The sequence below is a fragment of the Macaca nemestrina genome, chromosome 1, assembly GCF_043159975.1.
Source record: "Macaca nemestrina isolate mMacNem1 chromosome 1, mMacNem.hap1, whole genome shotgun sequence".
NCBI lineage: Eukaryota > Metazoa > Chordata > Mammalia > Primates > Cercopithecidae > Macaca > Macaca nemestrina.
Window position 1 is genome coordinate 194,951,355 of NC_092125.1, and position 16,879 is coordinate 194,968,233.

General features: G+C 43.9%; 1 protein-coding gene and 1 long non-coding RNA gene across 7 annotated transcripts in view; one reads left to right on the plus strand and one right to left on the minus strand.

The window, feature by feature from the left end:
- The window catches only part of LOC105494768 (rhomboid like 2), a 58,081-nt gene that overhangs the window by 39,677 nt on the left and 1,525 nt on the right, over positions 1-16,879 (plus strand). For 3 of the 5 annotated variants that reach the window (XM_011763540.3, XM_011763542.3, XM_011763539.3), the window contains exons 5-7: positions 7,078-7,178; positions 10,223-10,283; positions 16,169-16,230. In XM_011763540.3, the coding sequence (XP_011761842.1) occupies positions 7,078-7,178; positions 10,223-10,283; positions 16,169-16,230 (224 nt within the window). Of the gene's footprint in view, positions 1-7,077; positions 8,360-10,222; positions 10,284-11,337; positions 12,692-16,168; positions 16,231-16,879 lie in introns of those variants that run through there. The other 2 variants (XM_071095805.1, XM_071095803.1) reach the window with 2 other exon arrangements.
- The window catches only part of LOC112429035 (uncharacterized), a 33,820-nt gene continuing 28,876 nt past the window's right edge, over positions 11,936-16,879 (minus strand). The window contains exon 6 of one of the 2 annotated variants that reach the window (XR_011622873.1): positions 11,936-12,023. This is a non-coding gene — a long non-coding RNA (uncharacterized lncRNA). Of the gene's footprint in view, positions 12,024-12,831; positions 13,151-16,879 lie in introns of those variants that run through there. The other variant, XR_011622874.1, reaches the window with a different exon arrangement.

The following is a 16,879-nucleotide window of genomic DNA, read 5'->3' on the forward strand; positions in this document are numbered from 1 at the left end:
AAAAAAAAATTTCTGTTTCTCATTCTTCATTGTACCACATGAAAATATAATTTTTTTTGGTATATTTTGTATATAGATCTTGTGTCTTCCAACCTTGCTAAACTCACTTATTACTTCTAGAAGCTTTTTGTAGATTCCATTAGATTTTCTACATAGATTATTATGTTGTCTGTACTTGCTAATTTCCCTTTTGATGTTTTCTTTGACACATGGGTTATTTAAAATGTGTTATTCAGTTTTCAAATATTTGTGTATTTTTCCAAAGATGTTCTATAGTTAATATCTAGTTTAACTGTGTTTAGAGGCTGGGCATGGTGGCTCACGCCTGTAATCCTAGCACTTTGGGAGGCTGAGGTGGGCAGATCACTTGAGCCCAGGAGTTCAAGACCAGCCTGGGCAACATGGTTAAACCCCATCTTTAAAAAAAAACAAAGGTCAGGTGTGGTGGCTCACGCCTGTAATCCCAGCACTTTTGGAGGCTGAAGTGGGCGGATCATCAGGTCAGAAGTTCGAGACCAGCCTGACCAACATGGTGAAACCCCGTCTCTATTAAAAATACAAAAAAATTAGCAAGGTGGTGGTGCGCACCTGTAATCCAAGCTACTCAGGAGTCTAAGGCAGGAGAATCGCTTGAACCCGGGAGGCAGAGGTTACAGTGAGCTGAGATTGTGCCACTGTACTCCAGCTTGGGTAAAAGAGTGAGACTCCATCTCAATAATAATAATAATAATTTAAAAAATAAAAAAATTAAAAAAAACAAAAACAAAAATTAGCTTGGTGGTGCACACCTGTAGTCCCAGCTATTCAGGAGGCTGAAGTAGGAAAATCACCTGAGCCTGGGAAGTCGAGGCTTCAGTGAGCTGTGATCATGCCACTGCACTCCAGCCTGGGCTTCAGAGCAAGATTCCGTCTAAAAAAAAAAAAAAGGAAAAAAACTGTGGTTAGAGAACAAACTTTGTGTGACTTGAATCCTTTTAAATGTTTTAAGATTTGTTTTATGGTCCAGAATATGGCCTATGTTGGTAAGTGTTCTTTGTACATTTGAAAATAATGTGTGATCCGTTGTTGGGTAGAATATTGTATAAATGTCAATTAGGTCCATTTGGTTGACTATGTTGTCTTCTGATTTTCTGTCTACTTTTTCTATAGATTATTGAGAGAGGATTATTGAAATCTCTGATTATAGTAATGCATTTGTCTGTTTCTCCTGTGGTTCTATCAGTTTTTGCTTTATTTATTTATTTATTTTTGTTTTTTGAGATGGAGTCTCGCTCTGTCACCCAGGCTAGAGTGCAGTGGTGCGATCTCGGCTCACTACAACTTCCACTGGGTTCAAGCTATTCTCCTGCCTCAGTCTCCCGAGTAGCTGGGACTACAGGCATGTGCCACCATACCCAGCTAATTTTTGTATTTTTAGTAGAGACAGCGTTTTATCATGCTGGCCAGGCTGGTCTCAAACTCCTGACCTCAGGTGATCCACTGGCCTCGGCCTCCCAAAGTGCTGGGATTATAAGCATGAGCCACCATGCCCGGTCCATTTATTTATTTATTTATTTTTAAATTTCTCCTCTCTTCTCCTCTCCTCTCCCCTCTCCTCTCCTCTCCTCTCCTCTCCTCTCCTCTCCTCTCCTCTCCTCTCCTCTCCTCTCCTCTCCTTTCCTCTCCTCTCCTCTCCTCTCTTCTCTCTCTCTCTCTACCCCCACCCCTCTTTCTTTCGACAGAGTCTTGCTCTGTTGTCCAGGCTGGAGTGCAATGGCATGATCTTGGTTCACTGCAACCTCCGCCTCCTGGGTTCAAGCATTTCTCCTGTCTCAGCCTCCAGAGTAGCTGGGATTACAGGTGCCCGCCAGCAAGCCCAGCTAATTTTTGTATTTTTAGTAGGGACGGGGTTGCACCATGTTGGTGAGGCCTGACCTCAGGAGATCGGCCTGCCTTGGCCTCCCAAAGTGCTGGGATTACAGGTGTGAGCCACTGTACCTGACAATATACCTGATAATTTTTGATTGGATGCTAGACATTTTATCTAGTTGGATGGTGCGTATTTTTGTGTTCCTATAAATACTTTTTAAATTTTTAAATATTTATTTATTTATTTATTTAGAGATGGAGTCTTGCTCTGTCACCCAGATTGGAGTGCAGTGGTGTGATCTTGGCTCACTGCAGCCTCTGCCTCCTAGGTTCAAGCGATTCTCTTGCCTCAGCCTCCCAAGTAGCTGGGACTACAGATATGTGCCACCACTGCCTGGTTAAATTTTGTATTTTTAGTAGAGACAGGGTTTGCTATGTTGGTCAGGCTGGTCTTGAACTCCTGACCTCAAGTGATCTGCCTGCCTTTACCTCCCAAAGTGCTGGGATTACAGGCATGAGCCACTGTGCACGGCCAATACTTTTTATTTTTTATTTTTGTTTATTTACTTATTTTTTTTGAGATAGAGTCTTACTCTGTCACCCAGGCTGGAGTGCTGCGGCACAGTCTTGGCTCACTGCAACCTCCGTCTTCCAGGTTCAAGTGATTCTTTTATTTATTTTTTGAGACAGAGTCTAACTCTTGTCACCTGGGCTGGAGTGCAGTGGTGGATCTCGGCTCACTGCAACCTCCGCCTCCCAGGCTCAAGCAATTCTCCCGCCTCAGTCTTCCAAGTAACTGGGATTACAGGCGTGTGCCACCATGCCCAGCTAATTTTTGTGTTTTTAGTGGAGATGGGGTTTCACCATGTTGGCCAGGCTGGTCTCAAACTCCTGACCTTAATGATCCATCTGCTTTGGCCTACCAAAGTGCTGGGATTACAGGCGTGAGCCACTGCACTTGGCCCAAGGGGTTCTTGTGTCTCAGCCTCCAGAGTAGCTAGGATTACAGGTGCACATCACCATGCCCGGCTGATTTTTGTATTTTTAGTAGAGAAGGGGTTTCACCATGTTGGTCAGGCTGCTTTTGAACTCCTGACCTCAAGTGATCTACCCGCCTTGGCCTTCCAAAGTGCTGGGATTACAGGCATGAACCACCGTGCCAGGCCATAAATACTTTTTAGATTTGTTCTGTAACTCAGTTATGTTACTTGGAAGCAGTTTGATTCTTTTTGGTAAGAAGGTAATTATTCCTACCACTGGACCCTTTTGTGTACTCTATGCAACATCCATTAATTATGGCATTTTCCGGTACACGTCCCCACATTGCTTGGAGGAAAGGACCTAGAGAAAAGTCGCAGGGCAGAAAAGCAGTGGAGGGCAGCCCTGGATTTGGCTTATCAGTCCTTGGGGCCCTCCTGCCCCAGGAAGAGCAGCGAGGACCATGGTGTTGCCGCCATCATTATCACCCTGGCCATGAGCTTGCAGGACTGGGGCAGACCCAGAGGAGGACTGGAAGGGCCAGAGTTAGCCAGGAACACAGCAGCTCAGCTCTCGGCTGTTGGCAGGTGGCCTTGATGGCTTTTCAAAGGCAATCACTCCACCCAGGACAAAGCTCATTTTTCTTTGGGGCAAAACACATCGGTTCATTTGTTCAGTTCATTAATTCAACCAGTCTGTTTCTAAGGGAAACCTGGCTGTGGCCAGTCCTGCCCTCATGTCCCTAGGTGCCCAGTGTTCCCAAGGGACCTGAATTCCAATCCCAGTTAGGAGTTCAAGGGTCAGCATCCCTGTGCCCCAGATGCCTGTTAGGGAGGACAGTAAAGTCTGAGCACTCTTGGGCTCACCAAACACCAGCATTGAGAAACCGCCCCCCATCTTCCCTAGGTATGGTGACCTTGTAGGACAGTTCACGCTATTGGGGTGGCCTGGGTAAGGTGGCCACGGGGGCAGGGGACCAAGGTCTGCCCCACCTTTGACCTTAGTGACATGCCCCTGATTGCCTGGCCCCCCTCTGGCTGTCGCCTGAGTCCCTTCTCAGCGGGTGGCAGGGCCTTGCTGCACTTCCTTTGTATGCTAACTTCATACTGATCACACTTGATTTTCTTACTCTGATTTCCCTTCTTTCCAATTTTTTAATCAAGTTAAAAATTCTGTATTGAGAGCAGTTTCCTACATTACCTCAAATCCTGTTCAGAACAAGGATCATTCCTAGAAGTCAGAAAGGAGGGAAAGCAAGCTTAGCCACAGAACACTACTCATACTTGAGCTTCTGTTTCAAGGGAAGTGAGTAACTGGTGGTGGAGCCCTGCCCCTCTGCAGTGTGTGGTTTTGTCCTGACACATTTTAAGATTGAGGTGTAACTTACGTGTCATACAATGCCCAGACTTATGATGCGTGGAAACAAGAGTTTTCCAGTACAGAAAGCTACTTAGCCTCTCTGGTGCTGTGTAAGCAACAGGTAGTCTTCCCACTTCATTTTTGGTGGTTCTTTCCTTGGCTTGGGTAATTTCCTTGCATACTCCTTTCTAGAGGTTTCTGTATGCAGCTTTCTGCTCTCTGGTACCCTGTCTTATAAACTCTAGCAGTCCAGATCTATCTGGACTCTAAACTTCATCTCATCAACTTAAAGGTTGCTGAGATCTGCCTGGGTTCCTGCTTCATGCACTGTATTCTGTGATTTCCCTCAAGGTAGTACCTGGGCAATCAGATAACTCATCTATTAATAACTGATTCCCTGTCTCTAAGGGTTTATTGGTTTTGTTTTCTGAGGTGTAGTATCTTGAAGACCATTCTTTCATATATGTTGTCCAGTGCTTTTGGCTTTTTCAAGTGAGACAGCAAATCCTATTCTTGTTACCTTATCATGGTCAGAAGTAGACATTTGTATCTATTTTAAAAATAAATTTCTCATATGATTATGATACAATCACCCCAGCCCTAGTCTATAGGTTAGCATTTGAGAATCATTGCTCTAAGTTGCTCTGGACTACTTCTTCTTTTTTTTTTTTTTTGAAACAGAGTCTCATTCTGTCACCAGGTTGGAGTGCAGTGGTGTGATCTCGGCTCCCTGCAACCTCTGCCTTCTGGGTTCAAGTGATTCTCGTGCCTCAGACTCTCCAGTAGTTGGAATTACAGGCACGTGCCACCACAACCAGCTAACTTTTTTTTTTTTTTAGATGGAGTCTCGCTCTGTTGCCCAGGCTGGAGTGCAGCGGCACGTTCTTAGCTCACTGCAAGCTCCGCCTCCTGGGTTCATGCCATTCTCCTGCCTTAGCCTCCCGAATAGCTGGGACTACAGGCGCCCGCCACCACGCCCAGCTAATTTTTTGTATTTTTAGTAGAGATGGGGTTTCACTGTGTTAGCCAGGATGGTCTCCATCTCCTGACCTTGTGATCCGCCCACCTCGGCCTCCCAAAGTGCTGGGATTACAGGTGTGAGCCACCGCGCACGGCCCTGTATATATTTTTTTTTTTCCAATTTTTTTGAGACGGAGTCTAACTCTTGTTGCCCAGGCTGGAGTGCAGTGGCGCGATCTCAGCTCACTGCAACCTCCACCTCTAGGGTTCATGCTATTCTCCTGCCTCAGCCTCCCAAATAGCTGGGATTACAGGTGCCTGCCACCACGCCCGGCTAATTTTTGTATTTTTAGTAGAGACGGGATTTCACCATGTTGCCCATGCTGGTCTCGAACTCCTGAGCTCAGGCGATCCACCTGCCATGGCCTCCCAAAGTGCTGGGATTACAAGTGTGAGCCACCACGCCCGGCCTACTGGACTACTTCTCACTGATCTTCAGTCTTCCATATACCTGTTTCTATGCCATTGCTTGTACAGTTCTCCAAGTCCTGAATACCTTCTTCTCTTTTGTTTTTCTGATCCAATCCTTTTGTATGTGGGAATGAGCAGGGAGGTCTTCCTCCGTCACCCAGGCTGGAGTGCAGTGGCATAATCATAGCTCACTGCAGCCTCAATCTCCTGGGCTCAAGTGATCCTATCAGCTCAGCCTCTTGAGTAGCAAGGACCACAGGCATGTACCACCATGCTTGGCTAATATTTTTCTTATATTTTTGGAGACGGGTCTCACTCTGTAGCCCAGGTTGGTCTCAGACTCCTGACTTCTTGGCCTCAAGCAATCCTCCTGCCTGAGCCTCCCAAAGCACTGAGATTACAGGAGTGAGCCGCCATGTCTGGCCAAATTTTAAAGATTCTTCAAAGTTTAATCAAAATGTTATCTCCTCCTCCTCAGAGTAGCAAGGACTCCAGCCTTCTGCCTAGAAAATCACTCCTTCCTAAGTGCTCCTACAATAAATTTATTTTCGTCATAGTAGTTGTTATATTTTGCACTTTATAATAGTCATTTGTTCACCTTTTTGTAAAGTTACTAAGGACAGACACTTTTTCTTGCACAAAGTAGGTATTGTATTGTATTATACACTAAGGAAATGAAAGACAGCCTTGAAAGGAATAGACCAAGTAATAGAACTAAGCAGTGTAGAGAGAATATTTTAGTCTCTGCATAAGGTGGTTTGTAAAGCTTTGTTTTGGTCCAGCAAGTCTAGGATGAGTTTAGCAAATAGGATTCATCTTGCTTGGGGAATCTGATTGGACGGTATGTTGAGAAGGATTCTGAGGGCACATTATGGCTCATTGAGAAAGATAGCCATTAGATAGTAACATGTTGGATTGTCTCAGGTGTTTTGACTAAACATAGGATATTTTGCAATAATATTAGGTTGAGGCAAAAATAATTGCAGTTTTTGCCCTTAAAAGTGATGGCAAAACCGCAATTACTTTTGCACCAACTGAATAGCTAACAAATATATAATACACATCAGGCAGTATTCTAAGCACGAAACGTACATCAACTCATTTACTTACCCTGACAATCCATTGAGGTAAGTTCTGTTAATAGCCCCATTTTGCAGGTAGGGAAACTGAGACACAGAGAAGTTAACTAACTTCCTCAAATCACACTGGTGGTAATTCTGGCTCCAGACAATTCTCCATTGTTACTGTTATGTTGCTGTTCTAATGAACATTCAATGTTTTCAGAAACACTGTGGTAGTTAGCATATACAGCTATACTTCTATGGTATGAAAGGGACAAAATAGATTTGTTGCTTGCTAATATAATAGGCCAAATTTCCCAAATGTCTACCTTAGATTAGAAAGATTTATCTTTCCTGATCCATATAGTCATGTCTGATCCTTTGTGTTTTATTTCTTTAGGGTCCCTTGCCAGCTCCATCTTTGACCCACTCAGATATCTTGTGGGAGCTTCAGGAGGAGTCTATGCTCTGATGGGAGGCTATTTTATGAATGTTCTGGTGGTAAGAACCACGGGGATGGAGTCCACGGGTCTCTTAAAAAAACAGAAAACAGTAACTGTTCTTTCGTTTAATGAATCTTCATTTATCAATATTTACTGAGCACTAATTTTTCTGAGAATTGTATGGCAATGCCATTTTGTTTCCTTCCTTTTCTTTCATTTTTTTCTGAGATAGAGTCTTGCGCCATTGCCCAGGCTGGAATGCAGTAGTGTGATACTGGCTCACTGCACTTCTGCCTCCTGGGCTCAAGCAATCCTCCCACCTCAGCCTCCTGAATAGCTGGGACTACAGGTGTGGGCCACCATGCCTGACTAATGTTTTTATTGTTTGTAGAGCCAGGGTTTCGGCATGTTGCCCAGGCTAGTTTCGAACTCCTAGGCTCAAGTGATCCGCCCACGTTGGCCTCCCAAAGTGCTGGGATTACAGGCGTGAGCCGCCACACCTAGTTTCCTTTCATATTTTATCATTTTTTTTTTCTGATTTCAAAAGTAATGATTACTACATAAAATTTTAAATAAAAAAGTAGAAAGTTAAGGTCCTCAATATAGTATCTGTTAACAGTTGGGTGGGTAGTGAAAGACATTGTTGACAGTTTCATATTTTTTTTCAGCCTGTTTTATTTTTATTTTTTTAAAGGAAACCAAGTTTATTAAGAAAGTAAAGGAATAAAAGAACAACTACTTCATAGGCAGAGCAGCCCAGACCGTTTTCTACATGTATTAAAAATCCTACCAATGTTAATCTTGTAACAGTGACATCACCCTTATATTGTTCTGCATTTTATCACAGAGCATCCTGACTGTCTACCCATGTCAGTGCTTAGAAATCCTCCCAGCTTAGCAGCTGCTCCCTAGCATCCTCTATATAGATGCACCATGATTTATTTAATGAATTGCTCATTGAAAAAAATTTGGGGTGATTCTTGCTTTTCATGTTTACAAGTAACACTATAAGAAATGCTCTTGGCCAGGTGTGGTGGCTGACACCTGTAATCCCAACACTGTGGGAGGCCGAGGTGGGTGGATCATGAGGTCAAGAGATCGAGGCCATCCTGGCCAACATGGTGAAACCCCGTCTCTACTAAAAATACAAAAATTAGCTGGGTGTGGTGGCGTGTGCCTGTAGTCCCAGCTACTTGAGAGGCTGAGGCAGAAGAATGGCTTGAACCTGGGAGGTGGAGGTTGCAGTGAGCTGAGATCACGCTACTGCCCTCCAGCCTGGCAACAAAACGAGACTCTGTCTCAAAAAAAAAAAAAAAAAAAAAAAAAAAAAAGCTCTTTTGCATTTATCTCTTTGCATTTGTGTGAATTTTTTTTTTTTTTTTTTTTTTTTTTTTTGAGACGGAGTCTCGCTCTGCCGCCCAGGCTGGAGTGCAGTGGCCAGATCTCGGCTCACTGCAAGCTCCACATCCCGGGTTCACGCCATTCTCCTGCCTCAGCCTCCCGAGTATCTGGGACTACAGGTGCCCGCCACCTCGCCCGGCTAGTTTTTTGTATTTTTTAGTAGAGACGGGGTTTCACCGTGTCAGCCAGGATGGTCTCGATCTCCTGACCTCATGATCCGCCCGTCTCGGCCTCCCAAAGTGCTGGGATTACAGGCTTGAGCCACCGCGCCCGGCCGAATTTTTTTTTTTTTTTTCGGTAGGATAAATTTCTAAGCCGGGCGTGGTGGCTCATGCCTGTAATCCCAGCACTTTGGGAGGCTGAGGTGGGCGGATCACAAGGTCAAGAGATCGAGACCATCCTGGCCAACATGGTGAAACCCCATCTCTACTAAAAATACAAAAATTAGCTGGGTGTGCTGGCACGCGCCTGTAGTCCCAGCTACTCTGGAGGCTGAGGCAGGAGAATTGCTTGAACCTGGGAAGTGGAGGTTGCAGTGAGCCAAGATTGTGCCACTGCACTGCAGCCTGGACGACAGAGTGAGATTCCATCTCAAAAAAAATTAAAAAAAAATTATACGTAGAAAAGTGTAAAGCAATTATAAAACTGTTCCAAATATAGAAATCACTAAGTAAAGTGGTTTTTTCAACTTTCGATTGCAACCCATTAGTGGTTGTAGACTCACTTTAAGGAATTGTGGCCAAAAGTTAAGCCCAAGAAAAAAAAAGTCAGTGTTATTGTTTGATTTATGTGTGTACTGGGTTGTTAGGTAAAGTACTTCTTACTGTAGGTCGTGGTCACAAGAGTTTGAAAATAATTGATTTAGAATAAACGTGCCTATTTCAGCGTCTTTACTCCTTGGGAAGAGAGTTACTAATTTGAAAGGGAAGGGACAAGTAATTCAATAAATTATATTAGAAATGTCTCACTCAGCAGTTCGCCAGTGACATGCAAGGGACCCAAAGCTGAAATCCCACAGTGAGCCAGGTGTGCTGCCGTGCACCTGTAGTCCCAGCTACTCAGGAGTCAGACAGGAGGAAGGCTTGAGTCTAGGAGTTCGAGGCTGCAGTGAACTATAGATTGCACTGCTGCACTCCAACCTGGGTGACAGAGTGAGACCCTCCCTGTCTTCTACTTCCCCTCACAGAACCCCCCCGCTGCAAGAGCCCCCCCACAAAAATCCCTGCAATAATTTTTGACGAATATTTTCAATGTTTTTGAAATTACCTCAAAAAATTAAGGTAATACTCAAATCTCAGTTAAGTCTTTGCTAAATACTACTGGGAAAGAGGATGAAGAAATATCAAATGAATATTAATGAAAAATCTTAGGAATATTTCATCAATCTTAGTTTAACAGCATTTATTTATCTATTTATTTATTGACAAGTGTTGATTTTATATTACTTTTATTGAGATTATTTCTGGCTAGCAAAATTGTGTCATTTATATCATTAAATTAAATATCTTGTCATTTTATTTCCCAAAGTGCATTGTACTTCCTAAATACATTTAAAAACTTGGCCGTGACACTCATGCTTTGATTTGCAAGTATTTGACACTGGAGGATTATTTCAAATGAAGAGCAGATGAAGAGGGAATAGAGTTGAGGTTTCATTTGTCCATAGATAGCTTATATAATTATTATTTATCTCTTTGCAAGAATTTTCGAGAAATGATTCCTGCCTTTGGAATTTTCAGACTGCTGGTCATCATCCTGATAAGTAAGTGTGTTTTGTGAACACTTCATACTGTCGAAGTGAAACTAAAATATAGAGACAAATCTCTAAACATTTTATTTGGGAATCACAGAATTGCAATTTGGGGCATGCACACAGACCTGGGAGGTCTATGGTACGTCAGAAGTACAAAAGAAAAGGCTGGAGGGTTTATTAGAAAGATAAATTTTACATATTATATTGAAAGAAAGCTCATTGGCACTAGAGCAGCCTTTGGGAGCTGGTTGGTGAGTGATGATAGCGGGGAGAACTAGTCTTAGACTTGTGTTGTTTAGACCTGATTCTTAGACTCAATTTGTTTCAGCAGCTATTAGGTAAAACTAGTCCATATTATGGTTAGAGCAGGTAGTTTCAGCAGCTGGGCTTGTGGAGAATTCAATTGTTGGAGCAGTGCCGTGTGCTCTGAGTGCTTTTGTCCCCTAGCTCCTCAACTCTGATTTAGTTGGGTTTGACAAGAATGACCTATTTTGCATAATCAACTCACACAATATTTTCACAATGTTATTGGTTTAGCCTTCAGAAGGCCTTTCCACATTTCCCAAACACTAACATGGAGAATAACTGCAAACCTACAGTTAGAAAAAAATTGTCCACTTCACAGCACTAAGCAGAAAGAATTAAACAAAGGAGTTTTACAGGCTCTCGTGGGTGGTTCTTAGACATGCCTACATGATGTATTTTTGCTTTTTGTATCTTTATGGAGTGGGGGAAGCCAAGAGAATAGAGACCTAGGCACCCCCTCTACTTGAACCACAATAGCTTCACTTATGTTTTATATACTGGACTTTTTCATATATTGGAAGCTGTATGTGATTTTGTCTGCAAAGGGAAAACTTGGAAACCACTGATATAATCTCTTTTCTTCCTCAATTTCTAAATTTTCAGATTAAAAAAAAAAACTGATCCAGAATATAAGTATTGAGTGATAGCTGATAGTTGAGGATTAATGATAGAGAGCTGGGCGGGGTGGGGGTGGCGGGCAACTGTTCAAGAAGCCCAGACCAAGAGGGTGACTAATGTGGCTTTTGACATCTCCAAGAATTCTAGAATCACATGCTAAAGGAGGTTAGGAAGAATGCTGTCTGGAGAGGCGATGGAAGTGCAGCTGAGTCTGAGAGTAAAGGTAGATTCCAGATGACAGCAGGCCATAGAGCATGGAAGAAAACAAGATCAAAGGTGGGGGTGGTAACTAGTGTTGACGGACCTGCTCCAGTTGAAGTTTTCTCTACCTGGAGGGCTGTGGAAGAATGACAGACCCTGGGGTCAGACCTGAAAGCCAAGGCAGAGGTTATACCTGATAAAGCCTAAGATGTTGGCTGTCCACATAGTAAGAAAACAGGATTTTGCAATTTCTATCAAGGGTTCAATTATCCCCATTACAGGAACAGAGGCAACTATGTCTGTGGGAAGGGACTCTTTAGTTTATTGATGATTTAATTGTAAGAACATTAATATTTCACTCTGAGATAAAATAATTCACTTGTTTGTAGTTTATACTCTTCTTAATTTTTTTCTTCATAACAAATTCAAAACCTAAGAGAAGGGAGAGTGAGTATCTGGGAGACAGCAGAGCTGCTGCAGGAGCTGAGCTGCCTCCTCAGTTGTTCAGGGTCACACCCAGAATCAGAGGACACATTGTTTGGGCACAGAAAGGTTGTCACTCAAGATACGGGGTCTTCAGTCAGTCTGCTTCATTTCCAAAAGTTCTTTGGCCTGGTTTACCTACTATTGAAAATGGGAAGAGTTACAACATACACCAGATTAATAAAATATAAATGCATTTGTATTTGAAACATGTTTCTTTGGAAATGTATACAATTTTGTTTTAAGTTGTAAATATTCTTTTTTTTTTGAGACGGAGTCTCGCTCTATTGCCCAGGCTAGAGTGTAGTGGCGTGATCTTGGCTCACTGCAACCTCCGCCTCCCGGTTCAAGCAATTCTCCTGTCTCAGCCTCTCCTGTCTACAGGTGCATGCCACCACGCCCAGCTTATTTTTGTATTTTTACTAGAGATGGGGTTTCACCATACTGGTCAGGCTGGTCTCGAACTCCTGACCTCAGGTGATCTACTCGCCTCAGCCTCCCAAAGTTATGGGATTATAGCTGTGAGTCACCGTGCCCAGCTAAGTTATAAATATTCTTAATTGTGAATGGCAGTTGGCCAAAAAACATTCCTTCATCAAGCACTATGTTCAAGACCAGTCTGTGCAACATAGGGAAACTGTCTCTACAAAAAAATTGGTCGGGTGTTGCGGTGTGGGTCTGTGGTTCCAGCTCCTCAGGAGGCTGAGGTGGGAGAATTCGCCTGAGCCTGGGAGGTCGAGGCTGCAGTGAGCCATGATCATGCCACTGTACTCTAGTCTGTTTGTTTGTTTGTTTGTTTTTGAGACAGAGTCTCGCTCTGTTGCCCAGGCTGGAGTGCAGTGGCCAGATCTCAGCTCACTGCAAGCTCCGCCTCCCGGGTTCATGCCATTCTCCTGCCTCAGCCTCCCGAGTAGCTGGAACTACAGGCCTCCGCCACCTCGCCCGGCTAGTTTTTTGTATTTTTTAGTAGAGACGGGGTTTCACCGTGTTAGCCAGGATGGTCTCGATCTCCTGACCTCGTGATCCGCCCGTCTCGGCCTCCCAAAGCGCTGGGATTACAGGCTTGAGCCACCGTGCCCGGCCTGTACTCTAGTCTGGGCGGCAGAGCGAGGTTGTCTCAAAAAAAATTCATATGAAGGCAACTCTTTTAAAGTAAATGTCAAATTTTTAATGAGGACAATGGTTTGGCTTCTTGGAGTAAGGGCTTATTTTCAGGTTGGAAGACATGTCTCAGTTTAGAGGCAGCAGCAACCCAGAAGAAAAGTCCCCTAGGAAGCAGAAAGAGGAAAGAGCCAGACTCAGATATAGGAAGGGGCAAGATGGAGAGAAACTGGTTGGAGAAATTGACATACTAATGGTTACAAAGACTTTCTGAGAGGAGGTCTCCTATCCTAGAAGACTAAACCAAAGTAACTGTTTCCAGTTATGTGGCAGTGTTTTTAAAAATACTTTCCTAGACCCATGGGCATGTTATTTATGTGGACCAGGAGATGCAAATGATGATTGAAAATATGGGCTAGGCACAGTAGCTCATTCCTATAATCCCAGCACTTTGGGAAGCTGAGGTGGGTGGATCATGAGGTCAGGAGATTGAGACCATCCTGGTCTCATGGTGAAACCCTGTCTCTACTAAAAATACGAAAATTAGCCAGGCGTGGTGACATGGCCTGTAGTTCCAGCTGCTCCAGAGGCTCAGGCAGGAGAATCACTTAAACTCAGGAGGCGGAGGTTGCAGTGAGCTGAGAATGCACCACTGCACTCCAGCCTGGGTGACAGTGAGACTGTGTCTCAAAACAAAACAAAACAAAACAAAAAGACAATATGATACAGCCTCATTAATCTAGCACTTTGTAATAGTCATTTACAATTAAATGAATATTGAATACTTCCTCGACCTCAATTTCTGTCCAGTGACTTCAACATCAATCAATACAGTATTGAAAGGGAATCTAGTCAGAACACATGTCCTGATGCTATTTTCCCAAAGGCAAGGACTAGGTCTTTTCATCTCCTAGGACACAGTGGCTCACTAAGTAGAGCACAGGGAATTAGGGGGTGGGTGTGGAATGCAATAGCTGCAAGAGATGTTTCCTAGCACTACACATATAGGGCAGAGTTCTTCTAGGCCAAGAAATCGGAAGCTCCTTTTGCAGCACAGATCTGACTTACTGGAAGACTGCCTAACTTCTGGCTCTCACAGTTTTATTGGAGAATATGGAATCATTTGCTTTCATGGCCTGACACCTTCAGAACTCCCGATGGTAATTACAGGCAATTACCATGATGACTGAGAGTGGAGCCTTGGTGTCTTGGTTTCTTTATGTATAAAATGCCACCATCCTTCTTCACTTTGATTGCTACAATAGTATTTTTCCAGCTGGTCTTCCAGTTCCTGTTCTTGCTCCCTTATAGTCTGCTTCCTATATGGCAGCTAGAATAATCTTTGTAAAACCACCAGTGTAGTCACTTAAGCCTGTAATCCCAGCACTTTGGGAGGCCGAGGTGGGTGGATCACCTGAGGTCAGAAGTTCAAGAGTTGGAGACCACCCTGGTCAACACGGTGAAACCTTGTCTCTACTAAAAATACAAAAATTAACTGGGCATGGTGGCAGGCGCCTGTAATCCCAGCACTTTGTGGGGCTCAGGCAGGTGGAGCAGCTGAGGTCAGGAGTTCAAGAGTTCAAGACCAACCTGACCAACATGGTGAAACCCCGTCTCTACTACATATACAAAGATTAGCCAGGTGTGGTGGCACATGTCTATAATCCCAGCTAATCAGGAGGCTGAGGCATGAAAATTGCTTGAACCTGGGAGGTGGAGGTTGCAGTGAGCCAAGATTTTACTACTGCACTCCAGCCTGGGCAACAGAGTTGAGACTCTGTCACAAACAAACAAACAAAATGTACCATGCCACTCCTGTGCTCAAGAGCTTTCAAAGACTTCCTATCACTCAGTAAAAGTTAAGAGTCCTTACAATGGCCCATATAGACCCTACATAATCTGTCCCCTGCTACCTGTTTGATGTCATCACCCACAACCTTATCCCTAACTCTAGTCCAGAATCACCTGGAGGTCTCGTTAAAACAAAGTTGTTCAGCCGGGCACGGTGGCTCAAGCCTGTAATCCCAGCACTTTGGGAGGCCGAGACGGGCGGATCACAAGGTAAGGAGATCGAGACCATCCTGGCTAACATGGTGAAACCCCGTCTCTACTAAAAAAAATACAAAAAAATAGCCGGGCGAGGTGGCGAGCGCCTGTAGTCCCAGCTACTCGGGAGGCTGAGGCAGGAGAATGGCGTAAACCCGGGAGGCGGAGCTTGCAGTGAGCTGAGATCCGGCCACTGCATTCCAGCCTGGGCGACAGAGCGAGACTCCGTCTCAAAAAAAACAAAAAACAAAAAACAAAAAACAAAGTTGTTGGAAACAACAACTTGACCACAGTTGGTAGTTGGAAAACACAGCCATGGAAGTTGGAATCTGCTAAGGAGTGTACAACTTACCTTCTAAAAACAAAACAGAAAGCTGAGTCCCACCCTCAAGGTTTCTGGTTCAGTAGGTCTGGGGTGGGTTTAAGAGTTTTCATTTCTAATAAGTTTCCAGGTGAAGCTGATACTGCTGGTCTTGGTAAAAACCACTTCGAAAACCACTGATCCAGCCAGCTCAACTGCTTTGGTATTTTTCAAACACACCAGGCATATTCCTGCTTAGGGACTTTGTACTTGGTCTTCCCTCTCTCTGAAACACTCTTGTGTCAAATAGCAGCATGACTTGGACCCTTACCTCTGTCCAGCGTCATATTCTCAGAGAGATCCTCCTTGATACCCCTATTGGAAATCACACTTGACATCTGGTATTCCTAGTTCTTGTTCCTCTCTTTGTATTTTCTCCATAGCTCTTAGCACTATTTGACATACTGTATGTTTTACTTATTTGTTTGCCTCCCTGCCAATCACTCCCCGCCACACCCGCCAACAGTTTGTCAGCAACATGAGGCAGGTCTGTTAGATCTGCCCACTGCTGCCCATCTACCAGCTAGAATGATGCCTGACACATAGAGGACAATGAATGCTTGTTGGATGAATAAATCTGTAAAATGGGATAATGATAGTTCCTACTTCATAGGGTTGTGATGAAGATTAATGAGTTAAAAAATCTCGTAGAAAAGCACCTGTCACAGAGTTAAGTCTCAATAAATGATAGCTAGTATTATTATTAGAGGGGAACCAAAAACATTTGGTGTACTATTGTGGAGATTCTGAGCCTTTATCAGGGTGTTTTTCCTTCTAGTTGTGTTAGACATGGGATTTGCTCTCTACAGAAGGTTCTTTGTTCCTGAAGATGGGTCTCCGGTGAGTTCAGTTTCTTTCTTTTATAAAATGGAAATTTGTTTACTGTCAAAAAGGGTTATCAAATAGGGGTTACAATGCTGTGATTTAGGGCAGCCAAATTTCCATTTGGAAGTTAAGAAAATTTTTAAGGAAATCAGATTTTTGAATTGTCCTTCCTACTTAACTCTCTCATAGCCCTAATCACTGGCTCTACTTCACTGCACCTGCCATATTGGTAGCTATTCCAAAACAGGAGAGAATGGCCGGGCGTGGTGGCTCACGCCTTAATTCCAGCACTTTGGGAGGCCGAGACTGGTGGATCACAAGGTCAGGAGTTCGAGGCCAGCCTGGCCAATATGGTGAAACCCTGTCTCTACTACAAATACAAAAATTATCCGGGCTTGGTGGCAGGCACCTGTAATCTCAGCTACTCGGGAGGCTGAGGTAGGAGAATCGCTTGAATCCGGGAGGCGGAGGTTGCAGTGAACCGAGATCGCGTCACTGCATTCCACCCTGGGCGACAGAGTGAGACTCCATCTCAACAAAACAGAACAACAACAACAAAAAAACCCAGTAAACAGGAGAGAATGGATTTTCCTGTCCACATAGAATAAAAAGCAGATTGGTTTAGCCAGGCATGGTGGCATGTGCCTGTAATCCCAGCTACTTG